General features: G+C 47.3%; 1 protein-coding gene across 1 annotated transcript in view; it reads right to left on the bottom strand.

Moving 5' to 3' along the window:
- Positions 1-7,900, bottom strand: part of LOC106589950 (netrin receptor UNC5B-b) — a gene marked incomplete at its 5' end in the record, with an annotated part of 98,492 nt that extends 90,592 nt beyond the window's left edge. The window contains 5 exon segments of the mRNA XM_082970387.1: positions 51-231; positions 1,528-1,631; positions 4,489-4,594; positions 4,596-4,633; positions 7,654-7,900. Coding sequence (XP_082826513.1) covers positions 51-231; positions 1,528-1,631; positions 4,489-4,594; positions 4,596-4,633; positions 7,654-7,900 — 676 coding nt within the window.
- Between the last annotated feature and the right edge of the window lie 10,829 nt (positions 7,901-18,729).

The following is an 18,729-nucleotide window of genomic DNA, read 5'->3' on the forward strand; positions in this document are numbered from 1 at the left end:
AGAGAGAGAGAGAGAGAGAGAAAAAAACATATTGTGTGTGCGTTACTCACCATAGACGATGAGCGTGGCGGTACTACTGCGTCTCCTGGCTACCTGGTTACGCGCCACACAGGTGTAGTTGGCCGTGTCAGAGAGACGGGCTTGTTTAATAATGAGGTCATGATCAATGGTCATCAGGAAGTTAGAGTCCTGAGCTGGGTCGATGGTTTCCTCATTCTTTAACCAGTCAACCTGGAGGAGGGGAGGGGAGAGGGGGAGAGACCAGTTAGAGTCCTGAGCTGGGTCGATGGTTTCCTCATTCTATAACCAGTCAACCTGGAGGAGAGGAGAGGAGAGGGGGAGACCAGTTAGAGTCCTGAGCTGGGTCGATGGTTTCCTCATTCTTTAACCAGTCAACCTGGAGGAGGGGAGGGGAGAGGGGGAGACCAGTTAGAGTCCTGAGCTGGGTCTATGGTTTCCTCATTCTATAACCAGTCAACCTGGAGGAGGGGAGAGGAGAGGGGGAGACCAGTTAGAGTCCTGAGCTGGGTCTATGGTTTCCTCATTCTATAACCAGTCAACCTGGAGGAGAGGAGAGGAGAGGGGGAGACCAGTTAGAGTCCTGAGCTGGGTCTATGGTTTCCTCATTCTATAACCAGTCAACCTGGAGGAGGGGAGAGGAGAGGGGGAGACCAGTTAGAGTCCTGAGCTGGGTCTATGGTTTCCTCATTCTATAACCAGTCAACCTGGAGGAGGGGAGAGGAGAGGGGGAGACCAGTTAGAGTCCTGAGCTGGGTCTATGGTTTCCTCATTCTATAACCAGTCAACCTGGAGGAGGGGGAGGGGAGAGGGGGAGACCAGTTAGAGTCCTGAGCTGGGTCTATGGTTTCCTCATTCTATAACCAGTCAACCTGGAGGAGGGGAGGGGAGAGGGGGAGACCAGTTAGAGTCCTGAGCTGGGTCAGTTAGAGAAGACAGAGAAAAAACCACACATACACAAGCACAAGGACACACACACACACACACACACACACACACACACACACACACACACACACATATGAACACATGTACACACTAACAAATGAACGCAAACACAGAAGTCACCCAGGACTGAGGTAATCCTGCAATGTCACAATGCTAACACTGGATGACATTTACCAAACAAATAAATATGTTTGGTGACATAAATATGAATATTTTCCTGTCACTCTGTTTCTGTTATTGGCTCTGTTTATCCCTCCCTCACGCACGCATGCTTACACACACATGGTTTGTCAGGAGGAGTGATGAAGAGGATTATGAAGAGGAGGAGGAGTGATGAAGAGGAGGAGGAGTGATGAGGAGTGATGAAGAGAAGTGATGAAGAGGAGGACGAGTGATGAAGAGGAGGAGGAGTGATGAAGAGGAGGAGTGATGAAGAGGAGGATGAGTGATGAGGAGTGATGAAGAGGATTGATGAAGAGTGATGAAGAGGAGTGATGAGGAGTGATGAAGAGAATGAGCGATGAAGAGGATGTGATGAGGACACACACACAGGTACTGTACCTCAGCAGGGGGAATGCCCTCTGGGGGTCGACACTGCAGCAACACTTCCTGCTCCAATCTCACCTCTCGACCCAGAGGCTCCTGTTCAAAGGTCTTACGCAGGTCTGCAGACAGGGACACAGAGGGAGGTCACAGAGAGATTTATCCCAGGTCTGCAGACAGGGACACAGAGGGAGGTCACAGAGAGTTTTATCCCAGGTCTGCAGACAGGGACACAGAGGGAGGTCACAGAGAGATTTATCCCAGGTCTGCAGACAGGGACACAGAGGGAGGTCACAGAGAGTTTTATCCCAGGTCTGCAGACAGGGACACAGAGGGAGGTCACAGAGAGATTTATCCCAGGTCTGCAGACAGGGACACAGAGGGAGGTCACAGAGAGATATATCCCAGGTCTGCAGACAGGGACACAGAGGGAGGTCACAGAGAGTTTTATCCCAGGTCTGCAGACAGGGACACAGAGGGAGGTCACAGAGAGATTTATCCCAGGTCTGCAGACAGGGACACAGAGGGAGGTCACAGAGAGATTTATCCCAGGTCTGCAGACAGGGACACAGAGGGAGGTCACAGAGAGTTTTATCCCAGGTCTGCAGACAGGGACACAGAGGGAGGTCACAGAGAGTTTTATCCCAGGTCTGCAGACAGGGACACAGAGGGAGGTCACAGAGAGTTTTATCCCAGGTCTGCAGACAGGGACACAGAGGGAGGTCACAGAGAGATTTATCCCAGGTCTGCAGACAGGGACACAGAGGGAGGTCACAGAGAGATTTATCCCAGGTCTGCAGACAGGGACACAGAGGGAGGTCACAGAGAGATTTATCCCAGGTCTGCAGACAGGGACACAGAGGGAGGTCACAGAGAGATTTATCCCAGGTCTGCAGACAGGGACACAGAGGGAGGTCACAGAGAGATTTATCCCAGGTCTGCAGACAGGGACACAGAGGGAGGTCACAGAGAGTTTTATCCCAGGTCTGCAGACAGGGACACAGAGGGAGGTCACAGAGAGTTTTATCCCAGGTCTGCAGACAGGGACACAGAGGAAGGTCACAGAGAGATTTATCCCAGGTCTGCAGACAGGGACACAGAGGGAGGTCACAGAGAGTTTTATCCCAGGTCTGCAGACAGGGACACAGAGGGAGGTCACAGAGAGTTTTATCCCAGGTCTGCAGACAGGGACACAGAGGGAGGTCACAGAGAGTTTTATCCCAGGTCTGCAGACAGGGACACAGAGGGAGGTCACAGAGAGTTTTATCCCAGGTCTGCAGACAGGGACACAGAGGGAGGTCACAGAGAGTTTTATCCCAGGTCTGCAGACAGGGACACAGAGGGAGGTCACAGAGAGATTTATCCAGGTCTGCAGACAGGGACACAGAGGGAGGTCACAGAGAGTTTTATATTATTTATTCATGAGCAGTTATTTTATTTCACCTTTATTTAAACAGGTTGAGAACAAGTTCTTTATTTAACCAGGTAGGCTAGTTGAGAACAAGTCCTTTATTTAACCAGGTAGGCTAGTTGAGAACAAGTCCTTTATTTAACCAGGTAGGCTAGTTGAGAACAAGTCCTTTATTTAACCAGGTAGGCTAGCTGAGAACAAGTCCTTTATTTAACCAGGTAGGCTAGTTGAGAACAAGTCCTTTATTTAACCAGGTAGGCTAGTTGAGAACAAGTCCTTTATTTAACCAGGTAGGCTAGTTGAGAACAAGTCCTTTATTTAACCAGGTAGGCTAGTTGAGAACAAGTTGTCATTTACAACTGCGACCTGGCCAAGATTAAGCAAAGCAGTGTGACACAGACAACAACACAGAGTTACACATGGAATAAACTGAGTGTGTGTGTGTGTGTGTGTGTGTGTGTGTGTGTGTGTGTGTGTGTGAGGGGGGGTGTTACAATTAGGGTTGGAATTAGGGTAAGGGGTTAGTGGTTAGGTTTGGGGTTAGGCCTAGAGAAAATAGGATTTTTAATGGAAATCCATTTTAGGTCCTCTATATAACAAAATGTGTGTGTGTGAGAGAGAGAGGCTGTGTGTGTGTGTGTGTGTGTGTGTGTGTGTGTGTGTGTGTGTGTGTGTGTGTGTGTGTGTGTGTGTGTGTGTGTGTGTGTGTGTGTGTGTGTGTGTGTGTGTCTCAGAATATGCTCTGTATGTTACTGAGAGACAGTGTGAGTGACAAATCTTCTCCTCTCAATGTGATTAGCTGACAGCTGTCAGAGAAACCAATGAAGTCCTCGCTAGGTGTTTAACTGTGTAGCTAATCATCATGCTAGAGTGTGTGTGTGTCTGTGTGTGTGTCTGTGTTAGTGTCTCTGTGTGTGTGTGTGTTAGTGTCTGTGTGTGTGTGTGTGTGTGTGTGTGTGTGTGTGTGTGTGTGTGTGTGTGTGTGTGTGTGTGTGTGTGTGTGTGTGTGTGTGTGTCTTCCATACCGTCAACAGTGTGTCAATCACACCACATATCCAGTAGGAGTGTTAAATCTGGATGTCAATGAACTGTGACACATTACACCGCAATCACACATTACACCGCAAACACACATTACACCACAAACACACATTACACCGCAAACACACATTACACCACAAACACACATTACACCACAAACACACATTACACCACAAACACACATTACACCACAAACACACATTACACCACAAACACACAGACACCACAAACACACAGACACCACAAACACACAGACACAAACTCTCCCCCTCTCTCTCTTCCCCCTCCTCTCTCCCCCTCCCCCTCTCTCCCTCCCTCCCCCTCTCTCCCTCGCCCTCTCCCCCTCCCCCTTCTCCCCCCCCCCCTCTCCCCTCCCTCCCTCCCTCCCCCCTCTCCCTCTCCCCCCTCTCTCCCTCCCTCCCCCCTCTCTCCCTCGCCCTCTCCCCCTCCCCCTTCTCCCCCCCCCCCCTCTCCCCTCCCTCCCTCCCCCCTCTCCCTCTCCCCCCCTCCCCCCTCCCTGTACCTACATGCGATGTGAATGTATGCGCGGCTGCTCTTGGTGGTTCCTGCGGAGCTCCAGGCAACACACTGACACCAGTAGTCCTCCAGACCAAACAGTTCCTCCACCTGGGGTCCTCGATACAGAGATATCCACCTCCCTCACCACCAGGCCTGGGAGAGAGGGGAGAGAGGGGAGGGGAGAGGGGGGAGGGGGGGAGAGAGGGTGGGGGGGAGTTCGAGGGAGGAGAGTTAGGGGGGAAGAGGGGGGAGGGGGAAGGGGGGGGAGGGGGGAGAGGAGAGAGGGGGAGGGGGGGAGAGGAGAGAGGGAGAGAGGGAGGAGAGGGAGGAGAGTTAGGGGGGAAGAGGGGGGAGGGGGTAGGGGGGAGAGGGGGGGGAAGAGGGTGGGACGGGAGGGCGGGGGATAGACTGAGATCATTATATGTTAATGAATGCAGTGTACAGTAGCAATTTGAGGGTTGACTGATAACCCGCAGTCCCCATGGTGATATCCACAGGGTGGGCTGGTTTAGCAGTCCCCATGGTGATATCCACAGGGTGGGCTGGTTTAGTAGTCCCCATGGTGATATCCACAGGGTGGGCTGGTTTAGTAGTCCCCATGGTGATATCCACAGGGTGGGCTGGTTTAGTAGTCCCCATGGTGATATCCACGGGGTGGGCTGGTTTAGTAGTCCCCATGGTGATATCCACGGGGTGGGCTGGTTTAGTAGTCCCCATGGTGATATCCACAGGGTGGGCTGGTTTAGTAGTCCCCATGGTGATATCCACAGGGTGGGCTGGTTTAGTAGTCCCCATGGTGATATCCACGGGGTGGGCTGGTTTAGTAGTCCCCATGGTGATATCCACAGGGTGGGCTGGTTTAGTAGTCCCCATGGTGATATCCACAGGGTGGGCTGGTTTAGTAGTCCCCATGGTGATATCCACAGGGTGGGCTGGTTTAGTAGTCCCCATGGTGATATCCACGGGGTGGGCTGGTTTAGTAGTCCCCATGGTGATATCTGGTTTAGTAGTCCCCATGGTGATATCCACGGGGTGGGCTGGTTTGGGGTAATTCATTATTGTGTGGATGAAGTGTGGGAGGGTAGCGGGTTAAATAAACATCATTAAATATATCGTTCTTGTGCAATTTCTATCTATAGGCCACATTTATGTTTTTCTATCCTTATTTTAGGCTCTCTGGCATTAGTGCGTAACACTAAGCTTCAGGATCTAGCTGTATGAGCGCCAAATAGCTTACACGCCAATCGCCAAATGTTTTTGGGGAACAGGCAGAAAAAGTTAACGTCGATCCAATGGAGGCAACAACAAAAAAAGGACAACGTCAGAGTTTAGTTATTAGGTGAAACAGTTGAAGAAAGACAGTCACAAAGACAGTCACAAAGACAGTCACAAAGACAGTCACAAAGACAGGGACTTCAATTGGGGAAACTGTAGCTTACTGTTCAGATGGGTTAAATGGAAACTGAAATCTGGATACTGACTTAGGCATTTTTTTTCCACTAAAATTATACACCAAATGTCGGCTACATTTTGACTCGGGGACAGGAGTGGAGAAATTTGACAGTCACAAGACGGGGACTTGAAAATGGCACGTCTAGGGAAGTGTACTGTTCAGATGGGTTAAATGGAATACTAAATGAAATCTGGACACTGACTGTAGGTCTATAACCTCTCACATAGGCTAATTCAATATTAACTCCTTGTCACGGCTTTCAGAAGGATCGGACCAATACGCAGCGTGATCGTAGTTCCACATCTTTTATTCAATCATGAAACTAAAATGTAACAAACAATAAACTTGAAAAATGGAGAGTTGAAAATCAATAGAAGGGAACAGTAGTGTTAGGGAATGGTTTGGTGAAGCGGTAGAAGAGGATGATAGCAGTGCCGCTATGTTATGTGTGATGATTGTGAGGTGCTATAAATATTCGACAGTCACAAAGACAGGGACTTTAAATAGGGCTATGGCAAGTTAAGGGAACTGTTGCCTACTGTTCAGATGGGTTAAATGGAAATCTGGACATTGACTGTAGGTCTATAACCTCTCACCTTTTAATATTAACTCCTGCAGAATTAAACATTTCTTGCAGTAAAATGATTCACCGAATGTTGGCAGCATTTAGACTCAGGAACAGGAGTGGAGTCATAAAAGCTGATAGTATTTCTACCACAGTAAGGGACCGTCTGTAAAGGTGCTATCTTTATCAGCGTCATAAAAGCTGATAGTATTTCTACCACAGTAAGGGACCGTCTGTAAAGGTGCTATCTTTATCAGCGTCATAAAAGCTGATAGTATTTCTACCACAGTAAGGGATCGTCTGTAAAGGTGCTATCTTTATCAGCGTCATAAAAGCTGATAGTATTTCAACCACAGTTAGGGACCGTCTGTAAAGGTGCTACCTTATAGTATTTCAACCACATAAAATATTGCATTCAAGCTGAACTGAAATCTTATCAGAAACGTGTCGGGTCGTTTTCACAGCTTTCTATTTCCTTACAACCGGTCAAACTGATGTTATTTTCACAGAAAATCGTTCCCGTTTATTTTTTTCGTTATTGCATTTTCTCGCCGGTTCCTAAATGTCTTTGCTCCGGGAAAGAAGTAGACAGAGAAATATTATACTAATGTCAACTAGATTGAAACATTCATTCTATCATTTATTACATTATTCTGGTTTATATAGTCTTCTAGGGCAACATATAATGACCGAAGAGATATTCTAATTGACTAACAGCCAATCCTCCAGTAAAAACATCTAAATCCGGCAAAATCAACACCTGTCAAAAAAATGATTCCTCCATCTCTGACTGTAGCCTACAGCTCATTTTCTATATTAGCAGGTTAAGCTCTGTTACGGCCCTCAGCTTTTCGCAATCACATATAGTCGGGAGGTTGTGGACGGATTATTAGTACACTGGTATACAGGGTTTCTTTACTGTAACTTCTATTAGTGAGCGGTATGTGTATGAGAATGTGTATTTGTGTCAATGCTCGAGCTCATGAGATTGCGTGTGTGTGTGTGTGTGTGTGTGTGTGTGTGTGTGTGTGTGTGTGTGTGTGTGTGTGTGTGTGTGTGTGTGTGTGTGTGTGTGTGTGTGAATTCTTGCGCTCGTGAATGTTCGTGACTATGGAATTGTGAGATCGCATGTGTACTCCAGTACTATTCCTGTACCTGTGATCTGATCGAGGCTCTCTTTGGTCACATGATCGTTCTGGTTGACCCACTCTCCGTTACATTTGAAGTATATCTGCGTAGCGGGGGCGGCCCTACAGCGGAGCTGCACCGGACGGTTCTTTACGACGAACCCGTCCTCAGGTTCCAGCTGGAACTCTGGGAGAGGTTCTGCCGGGGCGGAGGGGATGGAGTCCGATATCCCCTCGCTGTAGTCACTGCTCTCTGAGAGAGAGAGAGACAGAGAGAGAGAGAGACAGAGAGAGAGAGAGAGAGACAGAGAGAGAGAGAGAGAGACAGAGAGAGAGAGACAGAGAGAGAGAAAGAGCGAGAGAGAGAGAGAGACAGAGAGAGACAGAGAGAGAGAGAGAGAGAGAGAGAGAGAGAGAGAGCATTAGAAAATACATTTGCCTAAATGATATAAATTACTCCTTTCTATACAGAAATATATAAAAAAATAATTATAAAAAACGTCCTCTCACTGTCAACTGCGTTTATTTTCGGCAAACTTAACATGTGTAAATATTTGTATGAACATAACAAGATTCAACAACTGAGACATAAACTGAACAAGTTCCACAGACATTTGACTAACAGAAATTGAATAATGTGTCCCTGAACAAAGGGGGGTCAAAATCTAAAGTAACAGTCAGTATCTGGTGTGGCCACCAGCTGCATTAAGTACTGCAGTGCATCTCCTCCTCATGGACTGCACCAGATTTGCCAGTTCTTGCTGTGAGATGTTACCCTACTCTTCCACCAAGGCACCTGCAAGTTCCCGGACATTTCTGGTGGGAACTGCCCTAGACCTCACCCTCCAATCCAACAGGTCCCAGATGTGCTCAATGGGATTGAGATCCGGGCTCTTCGCTGGCCATGGCAGAACACTGACATTCCTGTCTTGCAGAAATCACACACAGAACGAGCAGTATTGCTGGTGGCATTGTCATGCTGGAGGGTCATGTCAGGATGAGCCTGCAGGAAGGGTACCACATGAGGGATTAGGATGTCTTCCCTGTAACGCACAGCGTTGAGATTGCCTGCAATGACAACAAGCTCAGTCCGATGATGCTGTGACACACCGCCACAGACCATGACGGACCCTCCACCCCCCCAAATCGATCCCGCTCCAGAGTACAGGCCTCGGTGTAACACTCATTCCTTCGACGATAAAAGCGAATCCGACCATCGCCCCTGGTGAGACAAATCGCGACTCTTCACAGAAGAGCACTTTTTGCCAGTCCTGTCTGGTCCAGCAACGGTGGGTTTATGCCCATAGGCGACGTTGTTGCCGGTGATGACTGGTGAGGACCTGCCTTACAACAGGCCTACAAGCCCTCAGTCCAGCCTCTCTCAGCCTATTGCGGACAGTCTGAGCACTGATCGAGGGATTGTGCGTTCCTGCTGTAACTCGGGCAGTTGTTGTTGCCATCCTGTACCTGTCCCGCAGGTGTGATGTTCGGATGTACTGATCCTGTGCAGGTGTTGTTACACGTGGTCTGCCACTGCGAGGACGATCAGCTGTCCGTCCTGTCTCCCTGTAGCACTGTCTTAGGCGTCTCACAGTACGGACATTGCAATTTATTGCCCTGGCCTCATCTGCAGTCCTCATGCCTCCTTGCAGCATGCCTAAGGCACGTTCACGCAGATGAGCAGAGACCCTGGGCATCTTTCCTTCGGTGTTTTTCAGAGTCAGTAGAAAGGCCTCTTTAGTGTCCTAAGTTTTCATAACTGTGACCTTAATTGCCTACCGTCTGTAAGCTATTAGTGTCTTAACGACCGTTCCACAGGTGCATGTTCATCAATTGTTTATGGGTCATTGAACAAGCATGGGAAACAGTGTTTAAACCCTTTACAATTTTTTTATACATTTTTTATTTCACCTTTATTTAACCAGGTAAGCTAGTTGAGAACAAGTTCTCATTTACAACTGCGACTTGGCCAAGATAAAGCATAGCAATTTGACACATACAACAACACAGTGTTACACATGGAATAAACAAAACATACAGTCAATAATACAGTAGAACAAAAGAAAACAAAAAGTCTATATACAGTGAGTGCAAATGAGGTAAGATAAGGGAGTTATGGCAATAAATTGGCCATGGTGGCGAAGTAATTACAATATAGCAATTAAACACTGGAATGATGGATGTGCAGAAGATGAATGTGCAAGTAGAGATACTGGGGTGCAAAGGAGCAAGATAAATAAATAAATACAGTATGGGGATGAGGTAGGTAGATAGATTTGCTGTTAACAGATGGGCTATGTACAGGTGCAGTGATCTATGAGCTACTCTGACAGCTGGTGCTTAAAGCTAGTGAGGGAGATATGAGTCTCCAGCTTCAGAGATTTTTGCAGTTCGTTCCAGTCATTGGCAGCAGAGAACTGGAAGGAAAGACGACCAAAGGAGGAATTGGCTTTGGGGGTGACCAGTGAGATATACCTGCTGGAGCACGTGCTACGGGTGGGTGCTGCTATGGTGACCATTGAGCTGAGATAAGGCGGGGCTTTACCTAGCAGAGACTTGTAGATGACCTGGAGCCAGTGGGTTTGGCGACGAGTATGAAGCGAGGGCCAACCAATGAGAGCATACAGGTCACAGTGGTGGCTAGAATATGGGGCTTTGGTGACAAAACGGAGGGCACTGTGATAGACTGCATCCAGTTTGCTGAGTAGAGTGATGGAGGCTATTTTGTAAATGACATCGCCGAAGTCGAGGATCGGTAGGATGGTCAGTTTTACGAGGGTATGTTAGGCAGCATGAGTAAAGGATGCTTTGATGCGAAATAGGAAGCCGATTCTAGATTGGAGATGCTTAATGTGAGTCTGGAAGGAGAGTTTACAGTCTAACCAGACACCTAGGTATTTGTAGTTGTCCACGTATTCTAAGTCAGAAGTATACAGAATGGTGTCGTCTGCGTAGAGGTGGAAGATCTGTGAAGTTATTTGGATTTTTTTCTGAATGAGGTCCTGAAAATGGGAAGTTTATTTTTTTGCTGAGTTTATATATATATACATATATAGAGAGAGAACTTCTGTGAGTGTAATGTTTACTGTACATTTGTATTGTTTATTTCGCTTTTGTTTATTATTACTTCACTTGCTTTTTTCAATGTTAACATATGTTTCCCATGTCAATAAAACCCCTTGAAATTGAATTGAATTGAATTGAGAGAGCGATATAGAGAGAGAACCACGGAACAGAAAACACACGGTCAGTAAGCTAGAGGGAGAGTTAGAGAGAGTGAGCGTGAGAATGGAGAGCGTGTGTGTGTGTGTGTGTGTGTGTGTGTGTGTGTGTGTGTGTGTGTGTGTGTGTGTGTGTGTGTGTGTGTGTGTGTGTGTGTGCAAGCCAGAAGTTGTCTGTTAGAGTAGTGATAGTAATGTGAATCTGTGAGCCTTTATTTCACAAAGTCCTTTAATGTTTTGATAGATTGTAAACCCCCCCCCCCCCCCCTCTGGTTTAAGTCGTCTGCCCCATCCAGCCTCTCCGGGAGGTACCATGTCCCTCAGCGGGGGTGGACAGGACCTGACCTTCCAGTGACAGGTCTGGTGTTTACAAATTATCCTCAGACGTTTTCCCCCTGACACATCGCTCCTGGGTGTGTGTGTGTTAGGGTGTGTGTGTGTTAGGGTGTGTGTGTGTTAGGGTGTGTGTGTGTTAGGGTGTGTGTGTGTTGTTGGAGTGTGTGTGTGTTGGAGTGTGTGTGTGTGTGTGTGTGTGTGTGTGTGTGTGTGTGCGTGTGTTAGGGTGAGTGTGTGTGTGTGTGTGTTTGGGTGTATGTGTGTTGTAGTGTGTGTGTGTGTGTGTTAGGGTGTGTGTGCGTGTGTTAGGGTGTGTGTGTGTGTTAGGGTGTGTGTGTGTGTGTTAGGGTGTGTGTGTGTGTGTGTTGGAGTGTGTGTGTGTTAGGGTGAGTGTGTGTGTGTGTGTTGGAGTGTGTGTGTGTTGGAGTGTGTGTGTGTTGGAGTGTGTGTGTGTGTGTGTGTGCGTGTGTTAGGGTGAGTGTGTGTGTGTGTGTTAGGGTGTATGTGTGTTGTAGTGTGTGTGTGTTGTAGTGTGTGTGTGTTGGAGTGTGTGTGTGTGTGTGTGCGTGTGTTAGGGTGAGTGTGTGTGTGTGTGTGTTAGGGTGTATGTGTGTTGTAGTGTGTGTGTGTTGGAGTGTGTGTGTGTTGGAGTGTGTGTGTGTGTGTGCGTGTGTTAGGGTGTGTGTGTGTGTTAGGGTGAGTGTGTGTGTGTTGGAGTGTGTGTGTGTGTGTGTGTGTTGGAGTGTGTGTGTGTTGGAGTGTGTGTGTGTGTTAGGGTTTCCGTGATACCGGACAACGTTACCGGGAAGATTATAATTTACCGGACCCATTGGGTGCTCCGAGTGACAAATTACATTTACATATATGGTAATAAATCTTAACAGAACATGTAACTCATGTAATGAAGCAGCCAATGAAATGTCATTTTCAAAACATTTGCCCCCCCAAAAAATGCAACGAGTTAGAAATACCATTCTAAACAACACACCATGTGCGCCAGAGATTCATGGGTTAACGATATAACCAGGATTGGCTTCAACCAAAGAAAGTTGGTATGAAAATCAACAGAACAGGAGCGAAAAATTAACAGCAGTGGGTCGAATTAGGGAAGTCATTATTATAATTAAATATAGAAAAATAAATAAAACCATTAAAAAATACTTCCCCAGAAAGTTATTAGACTTATTACTACAGACCCGGGTTCGATCCTAGGCTGTGTCGCAGCCGACTGCAACCGGGAGACCCATTAGGCGACGCAGAATTGCAGCGATGGGACAAGACTGTAACTACCAATTGGGGAGGAAAATGCGGTAAAAAAAATAAAAAAAATAAATAAAACAATGACACAAAAATATACAGTCGATTATTTCAAATCATAAGCTTGTGGGCCTATTTGGGAAGCGCGGCGATAGGCCCAGCTGATTATCGAGTTGCGGCTGTCACTGAAAAGCATCTAATATATGTGAAGATAATGTGGCTTGAGTATAAAATGTTGAGACAAGAAGAAGGGGAAGGGGTGGAGATATAGGAGAGTCTCTCTCCAGAATGGCTCAGCAAGGCAGGGATGTGTGGTGGAGATATAGGCCAGTCTCTCTCCAGAATGGCTCAGCAGGCAAGGTGTGTGGTAAAGATATAGGACAGTCTCTCTCCAGAATGGCTCAGCAAGGCAGGGATGTGTGGTGGAGATATAGGCCAGTCTCTCTCCAGAATGGCTCAGCAGGCAAGGTGTGTGGTAAAGATATAGGACAGTATCTCTCCAGAATGGCTCAGCAAGGCAGGGATGTGTGGTGGAGATATAGGCCAGTCTCTCTCCAGAATGGCTCAGCAGGCAAGGTGTGTGGTAAAGATATAGGACAGTCTCTCTCCAGAATGGCTCAGCAAGGCAGGGATGTGTGGTGGAGATATAGGCCAGTCTCTCTCCAGAATGGCTCAGCAGGCAAGGTGTGTGGTAAAGATATAGGACAGTATCTCTCCAGAATGGCTCAGCAAGGCAGGGATGTGTGGTGGAGATATAGGCCAGTCTCTCTCCAGAATGGCTCAGCCGGGCAGGGATGTGTGGTGAAGATATAGGACAGTCTCTCTCCAGAATGGCTCAGCAAGGCAGGGCTGTGTGGTGAAGATATAGGAGAGTCTCTCTCCAGAACGACCCAGCAGGGCAGGGCTGTGTGGTGAAGATATAGGAGAGTCTCTCTCCAGAACGACCCAGCAGGGCAGGGCTGTGTGGTGAAGATATAGGAGAGTCTCTCTCCAGAACGACCCAGAAGGGCAGGGCTGTGTGGTGAAGATATAGGAGAGTCTCTCTCCAGAACGACCCAGCAAGGCAGGGCTGTGTGGTGAAGATATAGGAGAGTCTCTCTCCAGAACGACCCAGCAAGGCAGGGCTGTGTGGTGAAGATATAGGACAGTCTCTCTCCAGAACGACCCAGCTGTCTCCCGACAATTCTTGCACATTCATTCCTTCATTGTTTGCCCTTTTATTACAAATTCTCCGTTACATAATGTCACCAGTAAATGTACCATTTATCTCCATCATTTGGTTACATTCATTTCTGTTAAACCATGTATTAATTACAGTCGTTGTTTTCACAGAGTTTCACAACCTGCTACACTTGTGAGAAACACGTTTTGGTTTATTTCATAACGCATCATTTAGGAGATTTGTAAATGTTTTCATTGTCTTTTGTTTGGAGTGCTCGGTGTGAACAATTTCAGCGTGCGACTGGTTTCGCTGTCCTGATAATGTTGAGCACGCATAGAAGTATCTGGCCTGCTGCGCGAAAATGTAGGAAAGTGTCTGCGATTTATAATACTGTGTGTTAAAACTATCGTTCGTCAGAGTAAGCTATTTGAAAAATCTTTCAAAACAATCTCCCCCCCCCCCCTTTGATAATCGCCAATCCTCAGTGTAAAAGAGCAATGGAAGTCATAGGTCTACAGCTGCATTGGCCTATAGGCTAACTTCCCATTCGATCATTTCCAATCGATCACAGTGTTTCAATGAGGCTTTAAACATTTACATTTAAAAAAAAATCATTAACCACGTGACGATGACTTTTGAGAAACGAAAAAGATCGTTATTGAAAAGAAACTGTTCCATGGAAAACGCACGTATGAAAATCAAAACTCGCAGAACGGTAGAAATACATCAATTGGAAGCTTCCCCAAACTTGAAAGTCAACCGCTGCCTAAAGAGTCTTCATTAAAAATAATAAAGGTTGGATTTTAGCCTAAAGCCAACTTTAAAGCAAGGTAAGACATGGCTCATAATAACAAAAAAACAAAAAAACTATTAAGTATGTTTTCAAAATGCATAACGCCTCCAGCTTACATTATAAAGTGGTATGTGATGCGCTGATAGCCTGTTGCCTGTGTGTGTGTGTGTGTTAGGGTGTGTGTGTGTGTGTGTGTGTGTTAGGGTGTGTGTGTGTGTGTGTGTTAGGGTGTGTGTGTGTGTGTGTGTGTGTGTGTGAGTGTGTTAGGGTGTGTGTGTGTGTGTGTTAGAGTGTGTGTGTGTGTGTGTGTGTGTGTGTGTGTGTGTGTGTGTGTGTGTGTGTGTGTGTGTGAGAGTGTGTTAGGGTGTGTGTGTGAGAGTGTGTTAGGGTGTGTGTGTGTTAGGGTGTGTGTGTGTTAGGGTGTGTGTGTGTTTGTGTGTGTGTGTGAGTGTGTGTGTGTGTGTGTGTGTGTGTGTGTTAGGGTGTGTGTGTGTGTGTGTGTTAGGGTGTGTGTGTGTGTGTGTGTGTGTGTGAGTGTGTTAGGGTGTGTGTGTGTGTGTGTTAGAGTGTGTGTGTGTGTGTGTTAGAGTGTGTGTGTGTGTGTGTGTGTGTGTGTGTGTGTGTGTGTGTGTGTGTGTGTGTGTGAGAGTGTGTTAGGGTGTGTGTGTGAGAGTGTGTTAGGGTGTGTGTGTGTTAGGGTGTGTGTGTGTTAGGGTGTGTGTGTGTTTGTGTGTGTGAGAGTGTGTTAGGGTGTGTGTGTGAGAGTGTGTTAGGGTGTGTGTGTGTTAGGGTGTGTGTGTGTTAGGGTGTGTGTGTGTTTGTGTGTGTGTGTGAGTGTGTGTGTGTGTGTTAGGGTGTGTTTGTGTGTGTGTGTGTGTGTGTGTGTGTGTGTGTGTGTGTGTGTGTGTGTGTGTGTGTGTGTGTGTTGCACTTGAATGGTAAATGGGAGGTTTAATGATTAATTAATTAATGATCAAAATGTTGAAATGTGATTTACATTTACAATTGTTGTGCAATGAAATTTGTTTCTAAAAGCACGTTTCACTCCAGCAGCAACCAGCTGAGGAGTAGCAGGATAAAATCCTGCTGAAAATAGACCCTGTATGCTGTCCATGTATGATAGTTGTAATGAATAAGACACTGGACGACTAACGAAAATACACACAGGCCAATTTAATTTCACTAAACTTTGTAAATTACCCTACAGACCGTTTTGCAAGATGGTCAAATGAACATGGAACAAAAAATATAAAAAACGCAACATGCAACAATTTTAACAATTTTACTGAGTTACAATTCATAAGGAAATCAGTCAATTGAAATATTCTGAGGATTTCACATGACTGGGAATACAGATATGCATCTGTTGTTTCACAGATACCTTAAAAACAAGGTAGGGGCGTGGATCAGAAAACCAGTCAGTATCTGGTGTGACCACCATTTGCCTCATGCAGCGCGACACATCTCCTTCACATAGAGTTGATCAGGATGTTGATTGTGGCCTGTGGAATGTTGTCCCACTCCTCTTCAATGGCTGTGAGAAGTTGCTGGATATTGGAACTAGAACACACTGTTTTACACGTCGATCCAGAGCATCCCAAACATGCTCAATGGGTGACATGTCTGGTAAGGTATGCAGGCCATGGAAGAATTGGGACATTTTCAGCTTCCAGTAATTGTGTACAGATCCTTGCGACATGGGGCCGGGCATTATCATACTGAAACATGAGATGATGGCGACGGATGAAAGGCACGACAATGGACCCCAGGATCTCATCACGGTATATCTGTGCATTCAAAATTGCCATAGATAAAACGCAATTGTGTTCGTTGTCCGTAGTTTATGCCTGCCCCATACCATAACCCCACCTCCACCATGGGGCACTCTGTTCACAACGTTGACATCAGCAAACTGCTAGTTCACACAACGCCATCTGTCCAGTACAGTTGAAACCGGGATTCATCCGTGAAGAGCAGACTTCTCCAGCGTGCCAATGGCCATAGAAGGTGAGCATTTGCCCACTGAAATCGGTTACGACGTCGAACTGCAGCCAGGGTCAAGACCCTGGTGAGGATGACGAGTACGCAGATGAGCTTCCCTGAGACGGTTTCTGACAGTTTGTGCAGAAATTATTTGGTTGTGCAAACCCACAGTTTCATTAGCTGTCCAGGTGGCCGGTCTCAGACGATTCCGCAGCTGAAGAAGACCGATGTGGAGGTCCCGAGTGGCGCAGCGGTCTAAGGCACTGCATCTCAGTGCTAGAGGCATCAATACAGACCCTGGTTCAATTCCAGGCTGTATCACAACCGGCCGTGATTGGGAGTCCCATAGGGTGGCGCACAATTTGGCCCAGAGCTGTCCGGGTTAGGGTTTGGCTGGTGTAGGCTGTCTTTGTAAATAAGAATTTGTTCTTAACTGACTTGCCTAGTTAAATAAAGGTTAAATAAAAAATCAATAAAAAAATGTGGAGGTCCTGGGCAGGCGTGGTTACATGTGGTCTGTGGTTGTGAGGCCGGTTGGACGTGCTGCCAAATTCTCTAAAACGATGTTGGAGATGGCTTATGGTAGAGAAATGAGCATTCAATTCTCTGGCTACAGTTCTGGTGGACATTCTTGCAGTCAGTATGCCAATTGCACGCTTCCTCAAAACTTGAGACATCTGTGGTATTGTGTTGTTTGACAAAACTACACATTTAAGAGTGGCCTTTTATTGTCCCCGGCACAAGGTGCACCTGTGTAATGATCATGCTGTTTAATCAGCTTCTTGATATGCCACACCTGTCAGGTGGATGGACTATCTTGGCAAAGGAGAAATGCTCAGTAACAGGGATGGAAACAAATTTGTGCAGAAAATTTGATAGAAATAAGCTGTCTGTGAGTATGGAAAATTTCTTGTGATTTTTTTATTTCAGCTCATGAAACATGGGACCAACACTTTACATGTTGCGTTTATATTTCTGTTCATTGTATTTACTTCCACTGGTATTTCCATCAATGAATAAAAAACATTATTTTGCAATGAATTTTTCTGTCCAGCAACAGTTTAATAGGCTTTTATTTATTTTTATCAGAAAAAGCCGTCAAAAGGAAACCCTGGTGTGATAGAGAGAGGGGGTGAGAATGCGTTTCAGTCTCACTCTCACTGGGAGAAGTGTCACTTAACGCTAACTAGTAGTAACACCCAGCGCTGCCAGCCTCCCAGCCGGCCAGCCTCCCAGCCGGCCAGCCTCCCAGCCCTGCCAGCCTCCCAGCCGGCCAGCCTCCCAGCCCTGCCAGCCTCCCAGCCGGCCAGCCTCCCAGCCCTGCCAGCCTCCCAGCCGGCCAGCCTCCCAGCCCTGCCAGCCTCCCAGCCGGCCAGCCTCCCAGCCCTGCCAGCCACCCAGCCGGCCAGCCTCCCAGCCCTGCCAGCCCTGCCAGCCTCCCAGCCCTGCCAGCCTCCCAGCCTGCCTGCCTCCCAGCCCTGCCAGCCTCCCAGCCGGCCAGCCTCCCAGCCCTGCCAGCCTCCCAGCCGGCCAGCCTCCCAGCCCTGCCAGCCCCCCAGCCCTGCCAGCCTCCCAGCCTGCCAGCCTCCCACTCAGCGCTGCCAGCCTCCAAGCCAGCCAGCCTCCCAGCCGGCCAGCCTCCTAGCCAGCCTCCCAGCCATTCAGCTGGCCAGCCAGCCTCCCACCCACCCAGCCAGCCTCCCACCCAGCGCTGCAGGCCTCCCAGCCAGCCAGCTTCCCAGCCAGCTTCCCAGCCAGCCTCCCAGCCAGCCTCCCAGCCAGCCTCCCAGCCAGCCTCCCAGCCAGCCAAGAGGAGAGTTGAGCAGAGGAGAGCCAGTAGCAGAATAATCTGATCAGAGAGAGAGAGTACTGTACTTCAACCTCTACCTTCTCGTGGCCATGACAGACTTACATAGAGAGAAGTTTAGGTTTCTCTGAATTCAATTGCAATTTAAGGTGCTTTATTGCCATAGGAAACATACAGCGCATTCGGAAAGTATTCAGACCCTTTGACTTTTTCCACATTTTGTTACGTTACAGCCTTATTCTAAAATGGTCTAAATAAAACAATCTACACACAATACCCCATAATGACAATGCAAAAACAGGTTTTTAGAAATGCTTTTGCAACTGTATTAAAAATACCTTATTTACATTAGTATTCAGACCCTTTGCTATGAGACTTGAAATTGAGCTCAGGTACATCCTGTTTCCATTGATCATCCTTGAGTTGTTTGTACAACTTGATTGGAGTCCACCTGTGGTAAATTAAATTGATTGGACATGATTTGGAAAGGCACACACCTGTCTCTATAAGGTCCCACAGTTGACACCAAGTGTCAAGGTCCCACA

Source organism: Salmo salar, chromosome 28, assembly GCF_965601325.2.
Source record: "Salmo salar chromosome 28, fSalSal1, whole genome shotgun sequence".
Taxonomy (NCBI): domain Eukaryota; kingdom Metazoa; phylum Chordata; class Actinopteri; order Salmoniformes; family Salmonidae; genus Salmo; species Salmo salar.